This window comes from Chelonoidis abingdonii, chromosome 2 (genome assembly GCF_003597395.2).
Source record: "Chelonoidis abingdonii isolate Lonesome George chromosome 2, CheloAbing_2.0, whole genome shotgun sequence".
Classification (NCBI taxonomy): Eukaryota; Metazoa; Chordata; order Testudines; family Testudinidae; genus Chelonoidis; species Chelonoidis abingdonii.
In genome coordinates, this window is record NC_133770.1 from 10,629,681 (window position 1) to 10,648,151 (window position 18,471).

The 18,471-nt window shown below is 45.8% G+C and overlaps 1 protein-coding gene across 1 annotated transcript in view; it reads right to left on the reverse strand.

Moving 5' to 3' along the window:
• The window catches only part of VIPR1 (vasoactive intestinal peptide receptor 1), a 187,073-nt gene extending 169,867 nt beyond the window's left edge, over positions 1–17,206 (reverse strand). Inside the window, exon 1 of the mRNA XM_032779886.2 lies at positions 17,011–17,206. Coding sequence (XP_032635777.1) covers positions 17,011–17,067 — 57 coding nt within the window. The 5' untranslated portion in view covers positions 17,068–17,206. The remainder of the gene's footprint in view (positions 1–17,010) is intronic.
• Between the last annotated feature and the right edge of the window lie 1,265 nt (positions 17,207–18,471).

Below are 18,471 nucleotides of genomic sequence, written 5' to 3' on the forward strand. Positions count from 1 at the left end.
GAACAATGACATTGCCAAGCAGAGGAAGAGCTCTGTCCACAGGAGATGGAACATCCATAGGAGCAGGTTCCAGATTATGACAGCTGAGCTAAGAATTAGAGCTGGGTGGAGTTTTTCGGGTGGGAATTTATTGACAAAAAATGCAGATTTGGGTCGATGAAAATATTTTGTAAATTTATTTTAAATGTTCCAAAATGTTTCCATTGAAGGAAAGCCCCCAAAACATTCAGAGATTTGAAACGTTTCATGTTGACATTTTGTCATCAAAACGTTTAGACTTTTCTTTTTAAAATTTCACTCCAATTTTAGTACTTCAAAAAAAAAAACAGATTTAAAAAAACCCCTCAAAACCAAAGTGAAATGTTTCATCCAACCCCAAATCAAATGCTTTTGATGGTTTTGGTTTGCTGAAAAATTCCTGCTTTGTGTTAACCCAAAACAATCCCCCCACCACCCAATTCTTCAATTCAGCCATCAAAAGGAAAAACTGGTTGTTTGCTCAGGTCTAATAAGAATGACTCTGGCTGCATAGAGTTAAATACAAAACCAATCTCTTTGCCTCCTCTTTCCCACAATAGCACCTTCATCCTCATACCTACATATATGTCTCCATAGAGAAGTGTATCATTGTCTAGGTCAGGGGTTCTCAAACTGGGGGTCAGGAGCCCTCAGGGAGTCGCGAGCTGGCAGCCTCCACCCCACGCCCTACTTTGCCTCCAGCATTTATAATGGTGTTAAATATATAAAAATGAGTTTTTAATTTATAAGGGGGGGTCGCACCCAGAGGCTTGCTGTGTGAAAGGGGTCACCAGTACAAAAGTTTGAGAACCACTGGTCTAGGTATAGCTGGTTCTGCCTCGGTTCAAGGAGATGGCTAGATGCCCTCTCAAGGTCCCTTCAAGCCCTATATTTCTATGACTGTTTCTACTTTTACTCATGGGAGACCCTCACATACTGCAGCACTGGGGGGCCATATAAGAAACTAGAGAAATGGAACCTTGCCCCTCTCCGAACAGGAGCTTTCTACATTCACTGAAGCCCAAAATAGACACCTAGAAGAGCAGGGACATAGACTAAGTAACCTCTTGTGGTCTCTTCCAGCCCTACATTTCTTTGATTCTGTGGTTCGTGTCTGTCATGGTACAATCCCCACTCTGAACCTTAGCGTCCAAGATATGGGGTACCAGCATGAATTCCTCTAAGCTTAATCCCCAGCTTAGAACCTGTAGCGCTGCCACCAACCAGGAATTCCAGTGCCTGGTACACTCTGGTCCCCCCAAAACCTTGCCCGGGGACCCCCAAGACCCAGACCCTCTGGATCTTAACACAAGGAAAGTAAACCCTTTCCCCCACCGTTGCCTCTCCCAGGCTTCCCCTCCCTGGGTTACCCTGGAAGATCACTGTGATTCAAACTCCTTGAATCTTAAACAGAGAGGAAAATGCACCTTCCCCCCTCCTTCTCTCTCCCCCTCCCAGACTCTTCCTGAGAGAGAAAGTAATCCTGACACAGAGAGAAATTAGCCTTTCTCTCCCCCTTCCCTCCTTTCTCCCCACCAATTCCCTGGTGAATCCAGACCCAGTCCCCTGGGGTTTCACCAGAATAAAAAAAACAATCAGGTTCTTAAACAAGAAACTTTTAATTAAAGAGAGAAAAACAATAGTAAAAATTATCTTTGTAAATTTAAAATGGAATAGGTACAGGGTTTTTTTAGCTATAGGCACTGGGAATACCCTCCCAGCCTAAGTATTCAAGTACAATTTAAAATCCTTTCAGCAAAACCACAAATTTGAACTCCTTCCAGTCAAATGCACAATTAAACTCTTTCCAGCCAAATGCACATTTGCAGATAAAGAAAACAAACGTAAGCCTAGCTCGCTTTATCTATTTAGTACTCACTATTTTGAATCTATAAGAGCCTGTATCAGGGAGATTGGAGAGAAACCTGGTTGCACGTCTGGTCCCTCTGAGTCCCCAGAGTGAACAACAACCAAAAAAAAACAGCACACACAAAAACTTCCCTCCCTCAAGATTTGAAAGTATCCTGGCTCCTGATTGGTTCTCTGGTCAGGTGACAGCCAGGCTACTGAACTTGTTAACCCTTTATAGTCAAAGAGATATAAAGTACTTCTGTGCTACCAACTTTCCTATCTGTCTATGACAGTGCCTGACAACAAAAGCAATGGAGTTGGATGACATGGAACATTTGCACTTAAAGGGATTAAACTTCAAAGAGCCAGGGGAAGACAGAGTTTAGAAAACTGCAGGCACATTTTTATTCTATTAGCTGCAAGGAAACAATGTGCATTAGCCATGCGACAGAGTGCAGTATTTTATCCATGAGCACTTGCTGACTTGAACGAGACCAAGCTACTTGACTGGTACAAGTTTCCACAGGCAAAAGAATGGTAATCAGGACAAAATGGTCCTAGTCTCTAAAAGGCCTGGAGATACATTACAAAGGCCCCATGAATCCTATCGATCTACGGCACTTCAATACAGAAGTGGTGGAAAAGAGGGTTCATTCAATCATGGACTCGCTCTTCTGTCTTCAGTGTCTCATTAATGCGTGAGTCCTGAACAAACCTCACACCTACTGGAAATGAAATACTGCTATGCGTTAAAACCTGTAGACCCATTGAGTGTAATGGCCGAGATTTTAGATCATCATATTGATTTGTCAGTCATTATTTATTTATTTCCTCGCAGAGATCAATAGATCTGAAGAGAGTTCCTGCCCTGGAGAGATTACAGTCTATAAAACAGACATAGAAAGAGATGACTCCCTGGGGAAACAGTTGAAACAAGCAAACCATGAATGAAGCAAGCAATCAATCTCAATTTAACCAGAAGAATAGCAGCAGCAGCAACGCACTATGCATTTGGTGACCTGAGCTCAAGTGGACCGAACACCAATGGAATGATTGCGATAACGAGACACAGTCCTTCCAAGTAAATGGTGTTTGACAGAAAGGCTGCCACTAACCACTTCCCATCCCGCTATTTTGAACTTGTCAGTTTAGGTTGATCGAAAACCAGAATTTCCATCCCAAGTGAACATCAGATGCTTTCACATTTGTTTTCATCCGGAATCAGAATGAAAAGTCGAAATATTGAAATTTGCCACAAAATGAAAAGCTCTGAAAAAAAATGTCCCTTTGGAAATGCTGAAAAATCTGAGTGAGCCACCAGGCATCATGGGAGACGTAGTCCAACTGTGGCGCTCAGCCCAGACAAGAGAATGGGGACGAGCCACTTGAACTACAACCTCCAGGAGGCACCACAGCAGCTCAGGCTGATGCAGAAATTAATGATGTCAGGGCCCAAAATGTTTCAAATGTCTGATAGGAAAATAATAAATCAGAAAGATCAATATTTTCCCCATTGAAAATGTCCATTTTGCAAAAAACACATTGTCTGTTGAAGAAACATTTTGATGGGAAATTCCCAACCACTGCTCTTCTCAACCCACCTCTCCTTTTTAATACTGGCATTATTAGGTAGGGAGGAGTAGCTCAGTGGTTTGGGCATTGGCCTGCTAAACCCAGGATTGTGAGATCAATCCTTGAAGGGGCCATTTAGGGATCTGGGGCAAAAATCTATCTGGGGATTAGTCCTGCTTTGAGCAGGGGTTGGACTAGATGACCTCCTGAGGTCCCTGACATTCTGTGATTGGCTTTCCACTGCCTTAAGGTGAAGGAGCTGGAACTTCAAGCCCTATATCACTTGACCCCAGCCTGTATCTCTAACTTATTTTCCTTTAGCATCCCCCTTCCTCTTCTGCCAATTCCTAACAAGAGTGGTAACTCTGGAGCTGGAGCATTTGAGTGAAACTCATCCCTGTGCAGAGTGCCACACCAATGGCCAAGCACTAATTTGGTGAGCTGGCAGGAAATAGTTTTTACATCCTGTACAACTTTTCAAGATTTCAAATAAATTCCTTTTTCCATTAACACCAAACCAAAAATCCAACCAACCAACCAACCAAAAAAAATCTTCAGAAGGTTTTGTTTATGAAAAAACACCAAACTCAACAGCCCTGAATAGCCAATAATCATCTGGCTTCGACACAAACCCAAAATGGGGAAGACCCAAGTTCAAGTCACCAGTCTGACTCAGGGTAGAGGAGGGAACTGAACTTCAGCTTAGGTCTCTTATATCCTCATTGAGTTACCAGACTGTACAGCATTCTGGGATGTGGTGTGCATGCTCTGTATTGCTTTGATCAGAAATTCCATCTCGGACCTGAGAAAACGTTGCCAACAAAAGCTTTGTGAAAGCAGGTACATTCTCACATGATGTTTCATTAGAAAATGCTGGCTCACTGAAGCAGAAAAACTATTTTGCTGAAAAATTCCAAATCAGTCTTATTTTGAGGGTTAAGGTGGTATCTAGATGAACAGGGCTGAATGCCACCCTTAGGGAAGGGCAGTTTGGGTCTAGGAAGCTCTCCCTTTGGGCTGGATGGCAGGGCAGTGAGCTCTGCAGAAACAGTAAATGACAAACTGGGCATTGCCATGTTAATTATGGTCTTGCCAGTGACAGCTAAATACTCGACATGTGAACAGTAATAAGCAAGTGTTAAAGTTATACTTGATCTGTGTGCCCTCTTGCTGTGCGGAGTGGCCATCTCATCACAGCAGCGACCCTCCCACCCCGAGTCAACAGACTTGGGCTTGTACTACTGCCGTAAAAAACAGCTCTGGAGATCACACTCACCCCTCTCCCTAGGCTTCAGAGCTCGAGCTACACCGTCTTCACAGCTATTTTTAGCACAATAGTGCAAGCCCGAGTCTGTTGACCCAGGCTGGGAGGCTCACTGCTGCTGCCTAGATATCCCCTAGAAGTCCCAATAGAGATTGGGGCACCATCGCGCTAGGTGTTGCACATACAGTCCCTGCCCCAAAGGCCTTGCAGTCTAACCAAAGAGCAGGAGAAAATAAGCATCATTATCTCTCTCTTACAGATGGGGAACTGCAGTGCAGATAGATGAAGGAACTTTCCCAACATCAGAGATGCTGTTGCAGAGCCAGGAATTGAACCTGCAGAGCCAGGAATTGACCCCACAGCTCCTGAATCCCAGTCCTGTGCCCCCTACAGCCCAAGAGTGGCTAAGTTTGGGGCTTGACCTCTCTATTTCAGTCTGTTGGCTGCTTTGCGTGTGGGCATTTATTTTTAGTTGCATCATCCTCCCACTGGCTGGGCTGCGTCCAATGGCTGTGTTATATATTGTGTGTTTGTTTTCACAGCTGACAGCCGAGGAAGCCTGAGTAGTATGTCGGCAGAGGGGAAATAATTACAAAACACAGGGACTCCAAGCTGCCAGGATTGTAACACTCAATCCAGGCAGCTACAGAGAAATGTGCCATTGATTTGTCATCAAACAGAGGGAATGGAAGGAAACTGGAGTCAAACACACAGTTACCTTTTCGTTTGTCCGTAACAAATCCTGTCAGCACCTCTGGGGTAGACGGATAAAATGCAAAACTTTACTGCTGCCTTGTTCCACAAGAAGATGACCGGGACACAAACCCATTCAATCAGGTGGCTGCTGTCTCGCTTTTCCCATACACTAGTGCTGCTTCCCCAGGGCTAAGCTGTCCTTAAGGTGGCAGATCTGGCTACAGGAAGATTCCTGTGGGCACCAATCCAGTGCCAGGATGGCCCCAGAATCAGGGGAGCACAGAAGATGTTGCAAAGCTATATGTGCTTCCCTTTTGAACTCAGGATCTGGGCCCATGTAGCTGGAGCTGACAGGGTTCCCGTTAGATTCTCTCAGATGAGTTACAGCTTTGCCCTTCTAGAGGAAGATTTTATTCCATAGTCATAACAAATGGAGACACTACATACCAACCTGGCACCTCACGGACACATTCACAGATCTTATCAACAGTATCTAATTCACTGCAACGCCAGTTGCCTGCTGCGTTCATTGGCTTGTATGATCTGAAATGCCAAAAAGAATCTCTCCCTGGAGTCATTACAAGCCCCGCCCCTCTCTTTTCTGTCCCCATTTTCGGTTGTTTTCCATTCTGCATAGGTCATCTTTCCAGAGAGTTAATAAGTCCCTGTGAATTGCCTGAGGCTTATTTTCTTTTGAACATTATAATCCATGAGTCCTTCATTTAACCATTTTCCCACAAGAGAATTTCGTGCTTCTGGAAGATCGTGCAGCAATAAGCCCTTGGGTTTGTCTTATCCTTGTAGTGAGGATGCACAATAAAAAAAAAAAGTCAGCTCTATGTGTCATGCAGAAGATGATGCCTCCAGCAGTATAGTGTTCTCCTAGCGCTATTTGGGGGGCAGGGGTCATTTGAGACTCAAAGGAAAGAGAGCCACCTGCTGAAGTACCAACATCACTGCCTTCGGCATCTGGATGTCCCTTGGGGATTTCCCAGCCACAAAACTGACCAGGCTCATATGTTCCAATGAAAACAACGATCGCGGAAGTTATGGCCCAAAATAATGATAAGTGAACATCATGGACCAGATCCGCAGCTGGCGTATGTTGGTAGATGATGGACTTGACTGGAGCTCTGCCGAGTCACACCTCATCAAATCTGGCCCACTATCCCTGCAAAAAGCAGTGTGTCAGTGTTCCCAAGATCAATGCACACTATGAATGACACGATACAGCGTGAGACTGAAGACAAACTAGAATACATTTGTTGCTAAAACAAGGGCCCCAACGCTCATTTCCTGACAGGACTCATGAGCGAGGGGTCATATGGAAAGAATTCCCGGGCAGACACACACACAGTGCATGCCCTATCTGTGGAGTAGAGACTGCTGAAAGGGAAAAGTCTTGTAGGGAGAATTTTTGCAAGGTCCGGGAATCTGCCATCCCAGGCATTGCTTCTGGAAACAAGAGGATCCCAGAGAACTGACAGCAAAATACTGCTGAGTGGATCGTTTCAGCGATGGAATTAGATGCATCGCATAGCTAGGCCACACACAGCACTGCAGAACTGTTTAATCTCCTGCCTGAAAAATGCAGGCAGCATCACTGGCGACTCCTCAGCATGGCCATAATTCTTCATTTGATTTCGCCGGTGAAACCAGGGATGGCTTCACCAGAGACTTTGTCATGCTGTTAATTTTTCCAGGCAGAAAAAGAACATACGTCTGTTGTGCAGGCGTCCTAATCCTTAGGCAGCTGGGGCTAGAATCAAGGGCAACCTAAATGGCGGTTGCACATTGGTTGTGAGTGAGACAGAAAATGGTGTAAGCAGCAAAGAAGGGTAACTGGCACTGATTTGGCATTCAATAATAATACCTAGCTTGTTCCAGCAGCAGATCTCAAAGCCTTTCCCAAAGGAGAGCAACATCATCGCAGCCATTTTACACCTAGGGAAACTGAGGCACAGAGGGGCAGTGATTTGCCCAGCATCACCCAGCAGCATGACCAGGAATAGAACCCATGTCTCCAGAGTCCCAGTCCAATGCTGTAGCCACTAGGAATAAACCACCAGACTCTGTTAACTCAGTGTGGATTCAGGCATGAGTCAGAGGAGACTAACACACCTAGCTCCTACACTACCCCTGCAATCCTCAGCACAGGTTGGGTGGGGGGGGGGCATCGGGATTATTGAAGGGAAAGGAGCATGGGTGGACAACGCTGTGCTCCAGCAATCCCTAGCTGGCAGATTCTCCCTAGGAGTCACCTCTTGACACAAGTAGTTCAGTCCAGCCCTCTGGGAAATAGCTTTCACACTCCCTCTCTCCAACATCTCTGTTGTACTCAGTAGCTATGGCCACAGCCGAGGTCTGAGGCCTGGACATGCAAAGCAAGTGTAAGGATGGTCTCTGTGGGGACCAAATTCAGTCCTTCATACAAGCAGGTGCAACTCCCAGTGAATTCAATGGAAGTTGCACTTAGGCTGGGGGCTAAATTTAGTCACAGGCGCTGAGGATGGTGCAGACTTATGATAAACGATGGTGTACCTGATCTATATCCTATTCCAAACTAAGCATATAAGGATGCCTAGAGTCAACCTTGCACAAGATTTTTCCATGTAAATGGTCATTTTCAGATGCTGTATCTTCCACAGATTTTTATCCTTCGGGTTCAAACTGGGCATGTTTTTTTCTTGGCCTGGGAATGGATTTGTACATAAACTTTGAGCCAAAATGGTCTGGCCATTTTCAAGAAATAGTGGAAACAAAGGCCACTTTTGACTCTATGCATAGAATAAATCAGGGGTCCAGCCGAAACAAAATATGATGTGACCACATCGTTAAAGTGTGTTGTAATGCACATGCACACAGAGGCAGATTTCAAGTTGCATGGGCTGCCTGACATTTCCTCACTTTTGAGCGCATTGTAACCTTAATGCTCTTCTAATGTAGTTATTCGTAGGGAATTTCTTAGATTGCTTACATTAGATCAGAAGTGGCCAACTTGTGGCTCCGGAGTCACATGCGGCTCTTCAGAAGTTAATATGCAGCTCCTTGTACAGGCACCGACTCCAGGGCTGGAGCTACAGGAACCAACTTTCCAGTGTGCCAGGGGGTGCTCACTGCTCAACCCCTGGCTCTGCCACAGGCCCTGCCCCCACTCCACCCCTTTCTGCCCCCTCCCTTAAACCTGCCTTGCCCTCGCACCTCCCCACCACCCCGAGCCTTCTGCATGCCATGAAACAGCTGATCAGGAGGTGCAGGGAGGGAGGGGGAGGTGCTGATTGGCAGGGCTGCCGGGGAGAAGGGAAGCTGATGGGGTGAGGGCTGCTGACGTATTACTGTGGCTCTTTGGCGATGTACACTGGTAAATTCTGGTTCCTTCTCAGGCTCAGGCTGGCCACCCCTGCATTAGATAGATGATGATATTTATTATGGACATGGTAACAATATAAAAACAGCAAATCTGTAACTGTTGGTTATGACATAGACTGTGCATTAAAAACATCTCTTAAATACAGAATAAAGTTTGCAACCCCATAGAAATATATTTTAAAGGGATATTCTACAGACTGAGGTTTTACAAATGAGACACGAAGTTCTTGAGATTTTTACCTCCCATGTATTCTAGATCTATGCTTTCCAGGTAACACTTTTAAATGTGTGAATATTCCTATGTTTAGGGGCTGATTTTATAGTGAATTACACATGTGACTATCAGGCATAGTAATTCCCTGAGAGCCCCTGGAATTATACCACGGTAAAGCTAGAAGAAGAAGAGTATCAGGCTCCTAAAATTTAACGAAGAAATTCTGCAAATATGGCATCAGAGCTTGAGCCAACGTAAATCAGTGTAGCTCCACTGCAGTTAATGGGACTATGTCAATTTCCACCAGCTGAAGTACTGGCCTGACATATTCAGTTCCAGAGGGGAAAGAGGGGAGTCCATAGGTCTGACTCTGCTCTCATTTACACAGAAGTAAATTAAGAGTCACTCTGTTAAAATCAATGGAGTTACACCAGTTTTAACTGGCAGAAGATCAAAATGAGAGTGCAGTATAGAGCAACATGCATGACTGATTTTGCAGTTTGTTTGCAGCACACACAACAATTGTCTTGGGTTGACCCTGAAATGCAAATTTTTCAGCCAAAAATAGTTGGGAAAAAAAAATTGTCTCGAGTCAAATCCCCAAACATTTCGTTTCATTTTTGAATTTTTAAAAACTTTTAAATTTGTTTAAAATAAATACAACTGAAGTAAATTTGTTTGTAATAAAATATCAAAATGTTTTGTTTCAAAACTAGTGAAACAAAATGTATAGATTTCTTTTAGTTTTGTTTAGGTCTTTTTATTTTTTTTTTTTGGACCAAAACCAATCTGGTGACATTGACACAAATTCATGACATGTTTCAGTCAACCTGAATCTGCATTGTTCAGCAAATAAAAGTTTCATCTGAAACATTTCATCCCGCCCTACCCCGATGACACTTTCTTCTCTGATCCTGCTCCTACCCTGAAGTTCACCGCAATTTGCTATCAAAGTAGAGTTAGGGTCTCCATATCTGTCTTTCATTCCGTCTACGAAACAGGGCTGCCCAGAGGATTCAGGGGGTCAGGGGCAAAGCGGGGGAGCTGCGGCGCTTGTACTCACCCAGCAGTGGTCCGGATCTTTGGTGGCATTTCGGCGGCGGGGGGGGCTTCAGTCACTCCACGTCTTTGGCAGCACTGAAGGGCCCCTCGCTACCGAAATGCCACTGAAGACCCAGACTGCCGCCGGGCCAGGGCTCACGGGGCCCCTGCAGGGCCCAGGGCAAATTGTCCCACTTGCCCATCCCCCACACCCCCGGGTGGCCCTGCTGTGAAATCTATTAGGGAAAAAAAATCCCACATGAATCAGATTTGATACAGATACCTGAACGTGAATCCAAATAAAAAGTTCTGTCTGCCCGCGACAGATGTGGTGAAGATGGAAGGATAGGTAACTCCCTAGGCATAAGAAAATGCATGCAATATGACTACGGACATGGTTTAGTAATGTTTACAATGACCACGTTTAGTTGACTATGTGTTTTTTTCCTAGCATAAAATACACGTGGGTTTTTAAAATACATGTATTTCATATGGGCCAAAATACGTCTGGGTCCTGGAGATACAGGAGGTATAAATGCTATCCCTGCACAGTGCCTGTATTCCAGTTTAAACCAGCCCTACACGCGCACACACAGACAGTTCCTTGCACACTAACTGCATCCCCGAAAGCACTTCATAAAACCAGCACACACACAGTTCCTTGCACATTAACTGCATTCCTGAAAGCACTTCATAAAACCAACAGCCTGAAAATTACAGGACCTAATTTCACTCCATTAGCTTTTCACCAGTGTCACTACACAGATTTCGAGGGAGTGGCTCCTGATTTATACCAACAGAACTGAAAGGAAAATTAGGTCAGGGAGGAGTGAATACCAGCAGCATGACTACTAGAATATCCCAGCATTCCTGTATGTGTAGCTGCATCTCAAACCAAGATTGCTTCCCCCAGTTTAATAAATGTTCTGATCGGCCATTTACATCAGCGCAGGCTGGCATTTATCATAATGCAATTGTTATTGTGATGCTGACTCCTCTTCCACTGTACAGGTTTATTTACAGAACTAAGCAGTTTAAAAGTAGTTTGCAACACAGATAGGAGGTTGGTGAGACATCTAATCATGTTATAGTTTCAGGAATGGCAACTCTAATGCCTTTATTATTAACAACATCCTCGTTAGAGAAAAACTTGGCACTTATGTATATCTACAATTCTAGATGCTTTTAGAACACTTAAAACACAATCCTGAGCCAATCTAACTGTATCCAGTTAAGTGAATAAAAGGACTGTCCAGGGATTAAAGAAACATTTGGCAAAGCAATCAATCAGTTAGCAGTTCCCATAACACCGCTCCACACCTCAAACTCCCACCTCTCACCAAAGCACTCTATGAACACTAATGAATTAGTCCTCCCCGAGAGAGAGAGAAGTATTATCCTTATTACATAGAATGGGAAACTGATTCACGGTGAGGCAAAGGAAATCATCCAGGGATCTGTGGCAGCCGAGCAGAAAACCAAGTGAACCAGCAGCAAGTTGCAGGCACAGAGGGGTGAGGAACAGAAGATTGCTTAACCTATAAACAGAGTTCCATACCTGCCCTCCTTCTCTGCTGTACAGCTAACCACTTTAATATTGGATGAGGGCCAATGTCATCATCATTGTCATTTGTCTTCCTAGGTCCTAGTTCAATACGTTGGATCAGATCCTGCTTCCAATGAAGTCAACCAAGGCCTCATTTTCAGAGCAGTCATAGCTCCCATTTACTTCGACTGATGCTATGGGCAGTCAGTACTTTTAAAGATCAGGCCTTCTGAGTTTGAATGCACAAAGAATGCAAGATCAGGGAAATGTTACAAGGAAAAACATTCACCTGACAGTGAAAGAACTCCCCTAAACCTATGTATGGCAGATGTACAAGCACTGGAATGATGGTGCAATGGTCAGAGAACTTTCCTCACCCCTCTCCCTCTTCACACTTTTATTGATCATGGCAATACACCGGAGGATTTGTTGCAAAGTAGTTTCAGTTCTGCTAACCACAAGAGAGATTTCAGTAGTCACAAAGGACCTTCCTCTGCAGGAAAAACCTTCTCATCCTAAGTCAGACAGATAGTGAATAGGGCCACTCAGCCTCAGAATGAGTTGGGCTACCCATTTCGCTTCCGCATTTTCATGGCTACATTTACCACATTTCCCTTTTTAAGGCAAAATGACTGGGCACCGGGTTTGGATTTCCCTGACACCAGGGTAGGTCAGGAGTGATTCCATTCAAGTCAGCAGAATTACAATAATATGAAGCTGGATTGACAGCGACATGGGGCCCGTTGTGTTTGGAAAGTGGACTGGAGTCTGACACTCATCACACAATGAGTTAAAGATTCTCCAATTTGAGGCACAGAACATATGCAGCACAAAAAAGGTTGGACGTGGCTTTTCACTATGGCAGCTGTGACCCAGAGAAACCCAAGAAGAAGAGGTTCTCATTGGCCCATTCTGTACTTGGCTGCTGTTTCTAAGAATGTCAAGAAAAGGGCCAAGTACCAATTGTGATGTGACATTTTCTCCCTCCGTGGACATTTGCCAATGGTTCCATTGTGATGGACAGAAAATGGAAGAAATGCAGATCCTGTTCTGCAAAGTTTACACGCCAAATACTGAGAATACAGACCACCCATACCGTTTCTTATATGTACAAGTTGATACAGATCACGTCTGAGGCCTGGGTGTAAGAACATCTTCACTGATGTAGTTGGAAGATCACATACCAGCTCTTATACAATGGTGAGAATCAGAAGTAATTGCACAGGAGGGTAGGAAAGATACCAAGACGAGGGGTACTTGATTGGGCCTCAGGAAACCTTGAGGTTAATTCCTGGCTCAAACACGAAGTTCCTATAAGACACTGAGGATCTGGGCCTTAAAGTGGCATGACCAAAGGTATTTAGGCACCTAATTCCTGTTGATTCACATAGGAGTTAGGTGTCTAAATACCTTTGAGGATCTGAGTCATAGTCTACCCCAGGCCTCAGTTCCTAGTCTGTCAAATGAGGGTAAGACCTTTCTACTTTAAATCCATTCATGCCTGTGAGACACTCAGATACTGCAGTGATAAGGACTTTATAGCTAGACAGAAGTCAATGGAGTTGCACAAGTGTGAACTCGTATAAGTGAGAGAAGGTGGCCTGTTAAATCTATTCATTTTTGTTAATCATTTTGATTCGTGTAGTTAGTACTCACGGCAAAAAAATCCTGTTGGGTTAGATTCATCTCCGGGGCAACTCCATGGTTGTGACACCACTCCTGAAGTTACACCAGGCATGAGCTTGGCTCATAATGTTTTCAAACGGTTGTACAAAGAAACTGAGTCGGAAACAACACACACACCCTGCCAGCCAGAGTACCAGCCAAGATTCTCTATCCATGGTCCCATCTGACTCCAGATGCCAGTGGTATGTGGTACAGTAACATCATACAATTCAGCAGTCCTCTCTCCTTCTCCCTTCTGAAGACCTCTTCATGAATGAAAGAAACACTCGCATGGACCCACTCCCCTCCCAGTGTGCTCCAACTAGCCCACCCACCCTCCTCCCCCTGTTTGTCTCTCAGGATTTTTCATGCTGCTGATCAACAAAACAGGACTCACGATCCCTGGCGGTTGATGACAATCTTTAGAAAACCAGCACTGAAGTGCCTGCAGACTATAGTAACATTCTGCTAATGTTCATTCCAAGTATGACTCCTACCACTCTTCTTTGCATTTAATTTTCTCTAGCTCTGTTAACCTCTAACCATAATCTTCTAAAAAGCATATGCATGATGCAAACAGAATTCAATGCATGTACATATAGGCTGAAATTGTCAAAGGCACCTAGTTAATTGAATTGGGTGTTCAACTATCTTTGAAAAACTTCAACCACACGCTGTATATGATCAATGTTTACATACATATAATACCTCTTGGAGCAGCTTTGTAGCACTGTCAGCAGAAGTCAAGGATTTTAAGTATCATAAAGGGTTCTGTTATCATGAGGTTATCTTTAATGGAGTAGCGATGTGTGTGCGGCAGATGGTATAGCAACCTTCAGAAAGATGCTGGAATTACAACAAAGGTTTCTAAGGACAGTGAATACAGTGGACCTTCCATGAAAGAGTCAGTTTCTTTAGATACATTTACATCAACCTCCCTACCAATGAGTAGTGGAATGAGAAAGTCAGAAGTTGGCCAGTAGTTTTCACACATGTCTAAATGGGTGCAGGTTCCAGATCTATGGAATCATCCTGGGTTACCTAATTTGCAATTTGAGCACTAGAAAAATATAGAGCCTGATTTTGCATTCACTTTCACATCAGTGTGAAATTGATGTCTCAGGCCATAGAGGAAACACAGTTTATACTCCATTGGCTGATTTGACCAGCCCAGACTGATTTTTGAATCTGGAAGAAAGTGGAATTTGCAGAGCAATTTGAATGACTGAAATCTCATTCGATGCATACATGCCAAAACACTTTCCACTAGTCATGTTCATGGCTCAGTGGACCAGATTCTCATCTTAGTTACACCACTGGAAAGCTGAAGTCAGTGACATTACCCTGGTTTTAAATCAAAGGTAAACAAAAATACATCTATTGCTTTTCTCTGACGCCTTTGGCACTGGCTGCTGCAAGAGGCAGGATAGCACACAATCAATCAACAGTCTGAGGTGATATGGCAGATATTATATCCTGGTTTTCCTGTGTGAGTGTCTGAGTTATGTAGCATCAAGGGGAAAGTTTACAAGAGCAGTTAAAACACCTGACTACAATAGTTTTATGACACTGAACTTTTTGTTTCATACTGACCAGGGCAGGACAGCTATTTAAAACTTTTCAAGGACAGACCAATTAATCATCACAGTGAATTAAAAGGAAAACGGCGCTAAGCAATCCCAGATCCCATGGCAAAATTATTGCTGTTTCAGCTTTGGTTCTGAAACACATTGCAACTCTTCGACTCTCTGGAGTTCTGCTTAGCATTCATGCACTGATATCACCTACCCTCGCAAAGGCATTTGCAAAAGCTGATCTCTGGCACTATTCTGTCTCACCCACCAACAGAAGCTGAGGTCTAGCAAAGTCTGGTAAATATACTGAAAGTAAGATAGGAAAAATATAATCATCATTGCACTACAAGAAAATAAACAGTGATGTAGCACAACAAGGAAACAGACAGTTAAAAGGAAGCCAAGGTTGACCCAGAAGAGGAGCTAGTTTATGGTTTGTTCCTATTAATCACAGAGCACCCAGAGGATAGTGCTTACACAAAGCACAGATAAAGACCCTGTCCCAAACCACAGGCTTTACAGTGTAAGGGCCCAATCCTGCAAACGCTTGCACAAGTAACTGGGGCAGCCTCCATAGGCGCTGGAACTAGGGGTGCAGCCGCACCCCCTGGCTTGAAGTAGTTTCCATCATATACAGGGTTTACAGTTTGGTTCAATGACTCTTAGCACCCGCACTATACAAATTGTTCCAGCACCCTCGGCCGCCTCTTCGACTGCTCACAGGAGTGAAGTTGCTATTGTGAGTACATGTTTCTAGGATCGGGCCCCAAATGATTTCCTCACACGTCTAGAATTGACGTCAGTGAGAATTTTGCCACAGATTTCAGTGAGAGCAGGATCTGGCTCGGATCCCTGTGCTTACGTGAGTTCCTCATTTCCCCATATCATTTGCTCCCCAGCTCAAGTGCTGGACACCCGCTGTTTATGTTCTTCTCCAAAAAGAAAGCACTGACTTTAATTTATGCTGAAAATCCAGCCCACCTGGGCTCTGGAACTGAAGGTGCTGGATATTCCAAGCTGACCCAAACCAGAAATTGCTTCATTGTCTCATTTCACAGACTGGGAGGAGTGGGGACCCAGGAGAACCATGCCAGAGGAGAGAGGCAAAGCCAGGGTGGAGTGGTTCTGCCCATGCATTGACATTCCATTGGACTGGGCATAAGCTTTCAAGGGCTATGTGGGTTCTAGCCCACAAAAGCTTATGCCCAAATAAATGTGTTCCTCTCTAAGGTGCCACAAGGACTGCTCATTGGTTTTGCTGATACAGTCTAACATGGCCACCGCTCTGAAATGCATCTCCATTGAATTAGTTTGACTTTGTCCATGAGCGATCAGAAAAGGGACCCTGGCTTCTAGGGGAAAACTTGGTCATGGAACTGAAGGGACAGAGAGCAAATGAAACCGCCTCCCATCCAGCAAACCCGGGCTAGCCCCAGTCACCCCGGGGCACCCTCTCCAACACACCAGGGTGCCGCTGAAGGAATGTTGTGGGTTTATTGGCTATGAAAGGGAATGGTTGCAAGCCAGGGTTTGAATAAAGGGGGGAAATGCAGACTCAGCTGCCCCTCTTTCCTCCATCCTGCCTCAGTAAAATACAGCAGTTGGCTTCATTGAATACGGTGTGAGGAGAGGAGCTTCAAGGAGCAGCGCTGGGCTCCCCTGGTGAAATATTCCAATCAGACCCGGTTTCCTACTGACAGTGAAATATTACAAATAATCGAACACTAGGAGAAAAAACTTCCCGGTGGCTTCTGCACTGTCCTGCGGGGGCGGAGGAAGCCGGACAAGCCGAGCGGCTTGATCCGCAGAAAGGGATGGTGGAAATCACAGATAGACAAGTCCCACTGGGTTATCAGGGACTCCCAGTTCCAGGCATTGGCGTACCCACCCGGAACATACCCGGGCGCTTTGCCCCGGGGAAAGTTAAATGCCCTGAACGCTGCAGCTTACACCCAATGCCTTTCGGAGTCTTTCCCACAACAACCGAACCGACCGGCCCCAGCATTCAGCGTCCACCGAGCGCCGACAAACCACTTCGCAACTGGACGAAAGTTTCTCCCTGCAAAATCCGGCCGGAGAGCGAATGAACGATCCGGCTCTCAGCCGGGAGCCGAGCACTCAGCTGCGGCCGGACACCCCGGGAAGGCGCTGGGCAAGGGGAGCGAAGCACCACGAAGGAGCCCCGGAGCTGTGCACTTACCCAGGCGAGGAGGCAGCTGAACACCGAGAGCCAAAGGCAGGTTGCGGGCGGCTCCATGCCGGCTGGGGTGCAGGAGAAAGGGGGCTCCCCGGTGCCGGTGCCCCGCACGCCAGCCGCTTGCTGCCGTGGGGAGCTCGGGCGAGGGATCCCGGCCGGGGCTGAAGTTGGGTGTTTCCTTCCCGGGATCCCGGCGGAACGCACCTGGCGCGGCTCAGCGCTGCCAAGCCCGAGCCATCTCTGCAGCTCCGCGCTGCCCCGGTGCCACTGGGCGCCTCCCCGGCGCTCCTCGTAGCGAATCCCCGGGAGGAAGGAGGGTCACGCCGCAGCCTGGCCACCAGCTGCTGGAGACCACGCTTAGCGGGTCACTCTGCAGCCCTGTCTGTCGCTCGGCTTAGTCGGAGAGAACTAGGGAGAGTCACGCCTGCGCGCGGCATCGGCCAGTGGGCGTCCGGCAAGGTGCCGGAGACTGCCACCGAGAAGGCTGCGGAAGAGATAGCGAGCGAGAAGAGAGTCATGCCCTTGGAAAGTGAGATAATCATGACGAAACTAGTGCGGAGACGGCGAGCTGGCCCAGCAACGAGTGGGTCAGAAAAGGGCATGAGCTCGAGCAGCGGGGAGTTTCTCACTGAGGGGCATGCAGCGCTGGATCCAGCGGGCAAAGGCAGGCGGGACTGGGGGTGTTCAGCTGGAACAAAGCCACTCAGCGGGCAGCCCCCGCCCGCTGCACCTGTGAAGCAGGCCGCGGGGGCGCCGCCACGGCTTCGCCGCCTTCCCCGCTGCAGAAGCACCAAGAAACGACCCGCGTCGTCGTGCTCATAAGCGTACAAAAGATGGCTATACCCTCTTATCTTACATCCAACTATTCGATACTGCAAGCCGGCACACCGATTCGGGGAGAATCGGGAATAACACTTGCATGAGACGAGAGCCTCGCCAGTTCACTCTCCTCCTATGAAATTAAGCACCAGCTACGCTGTGGCTTGCCGCCGCACTGAAGTTTGGAATGGAACTTTTAAAAGACATTATTTCTCTCATAGAATTTCACTATCCCAATCTACGCAGATTCCCCTAGAAGCAAATTTCAGTATATACATTGTCATTTAATAAGAAATCAATTTCTGCCTCCCTCCAGATTCTCTCTGTACCCATTGATGGACAGCTTAAACATTCTGAGCAGAAACTGTTAGCGGGAAGGGGGATGGTAATACATCAGCTGGGTTTAGATGGAAAAAAGTCAGTGCATCTTCTGCTCTTACCAACTCCTACGCTTTTTTATATAGCTCTGAGTATTTGATCTCTCTTCCCATAACTATTATCCTTAACATTGCTTTTTCAGAGCAGTCATTCCTTCTGTCATCATTACAGCAAATGTAAACAGATGAACTCATTCATCTAGCCTGTTTCTTCTCAGTCAATACAAGGAATTATTCCCTACCCACATTTGTTAGTAGACTCCTCCAG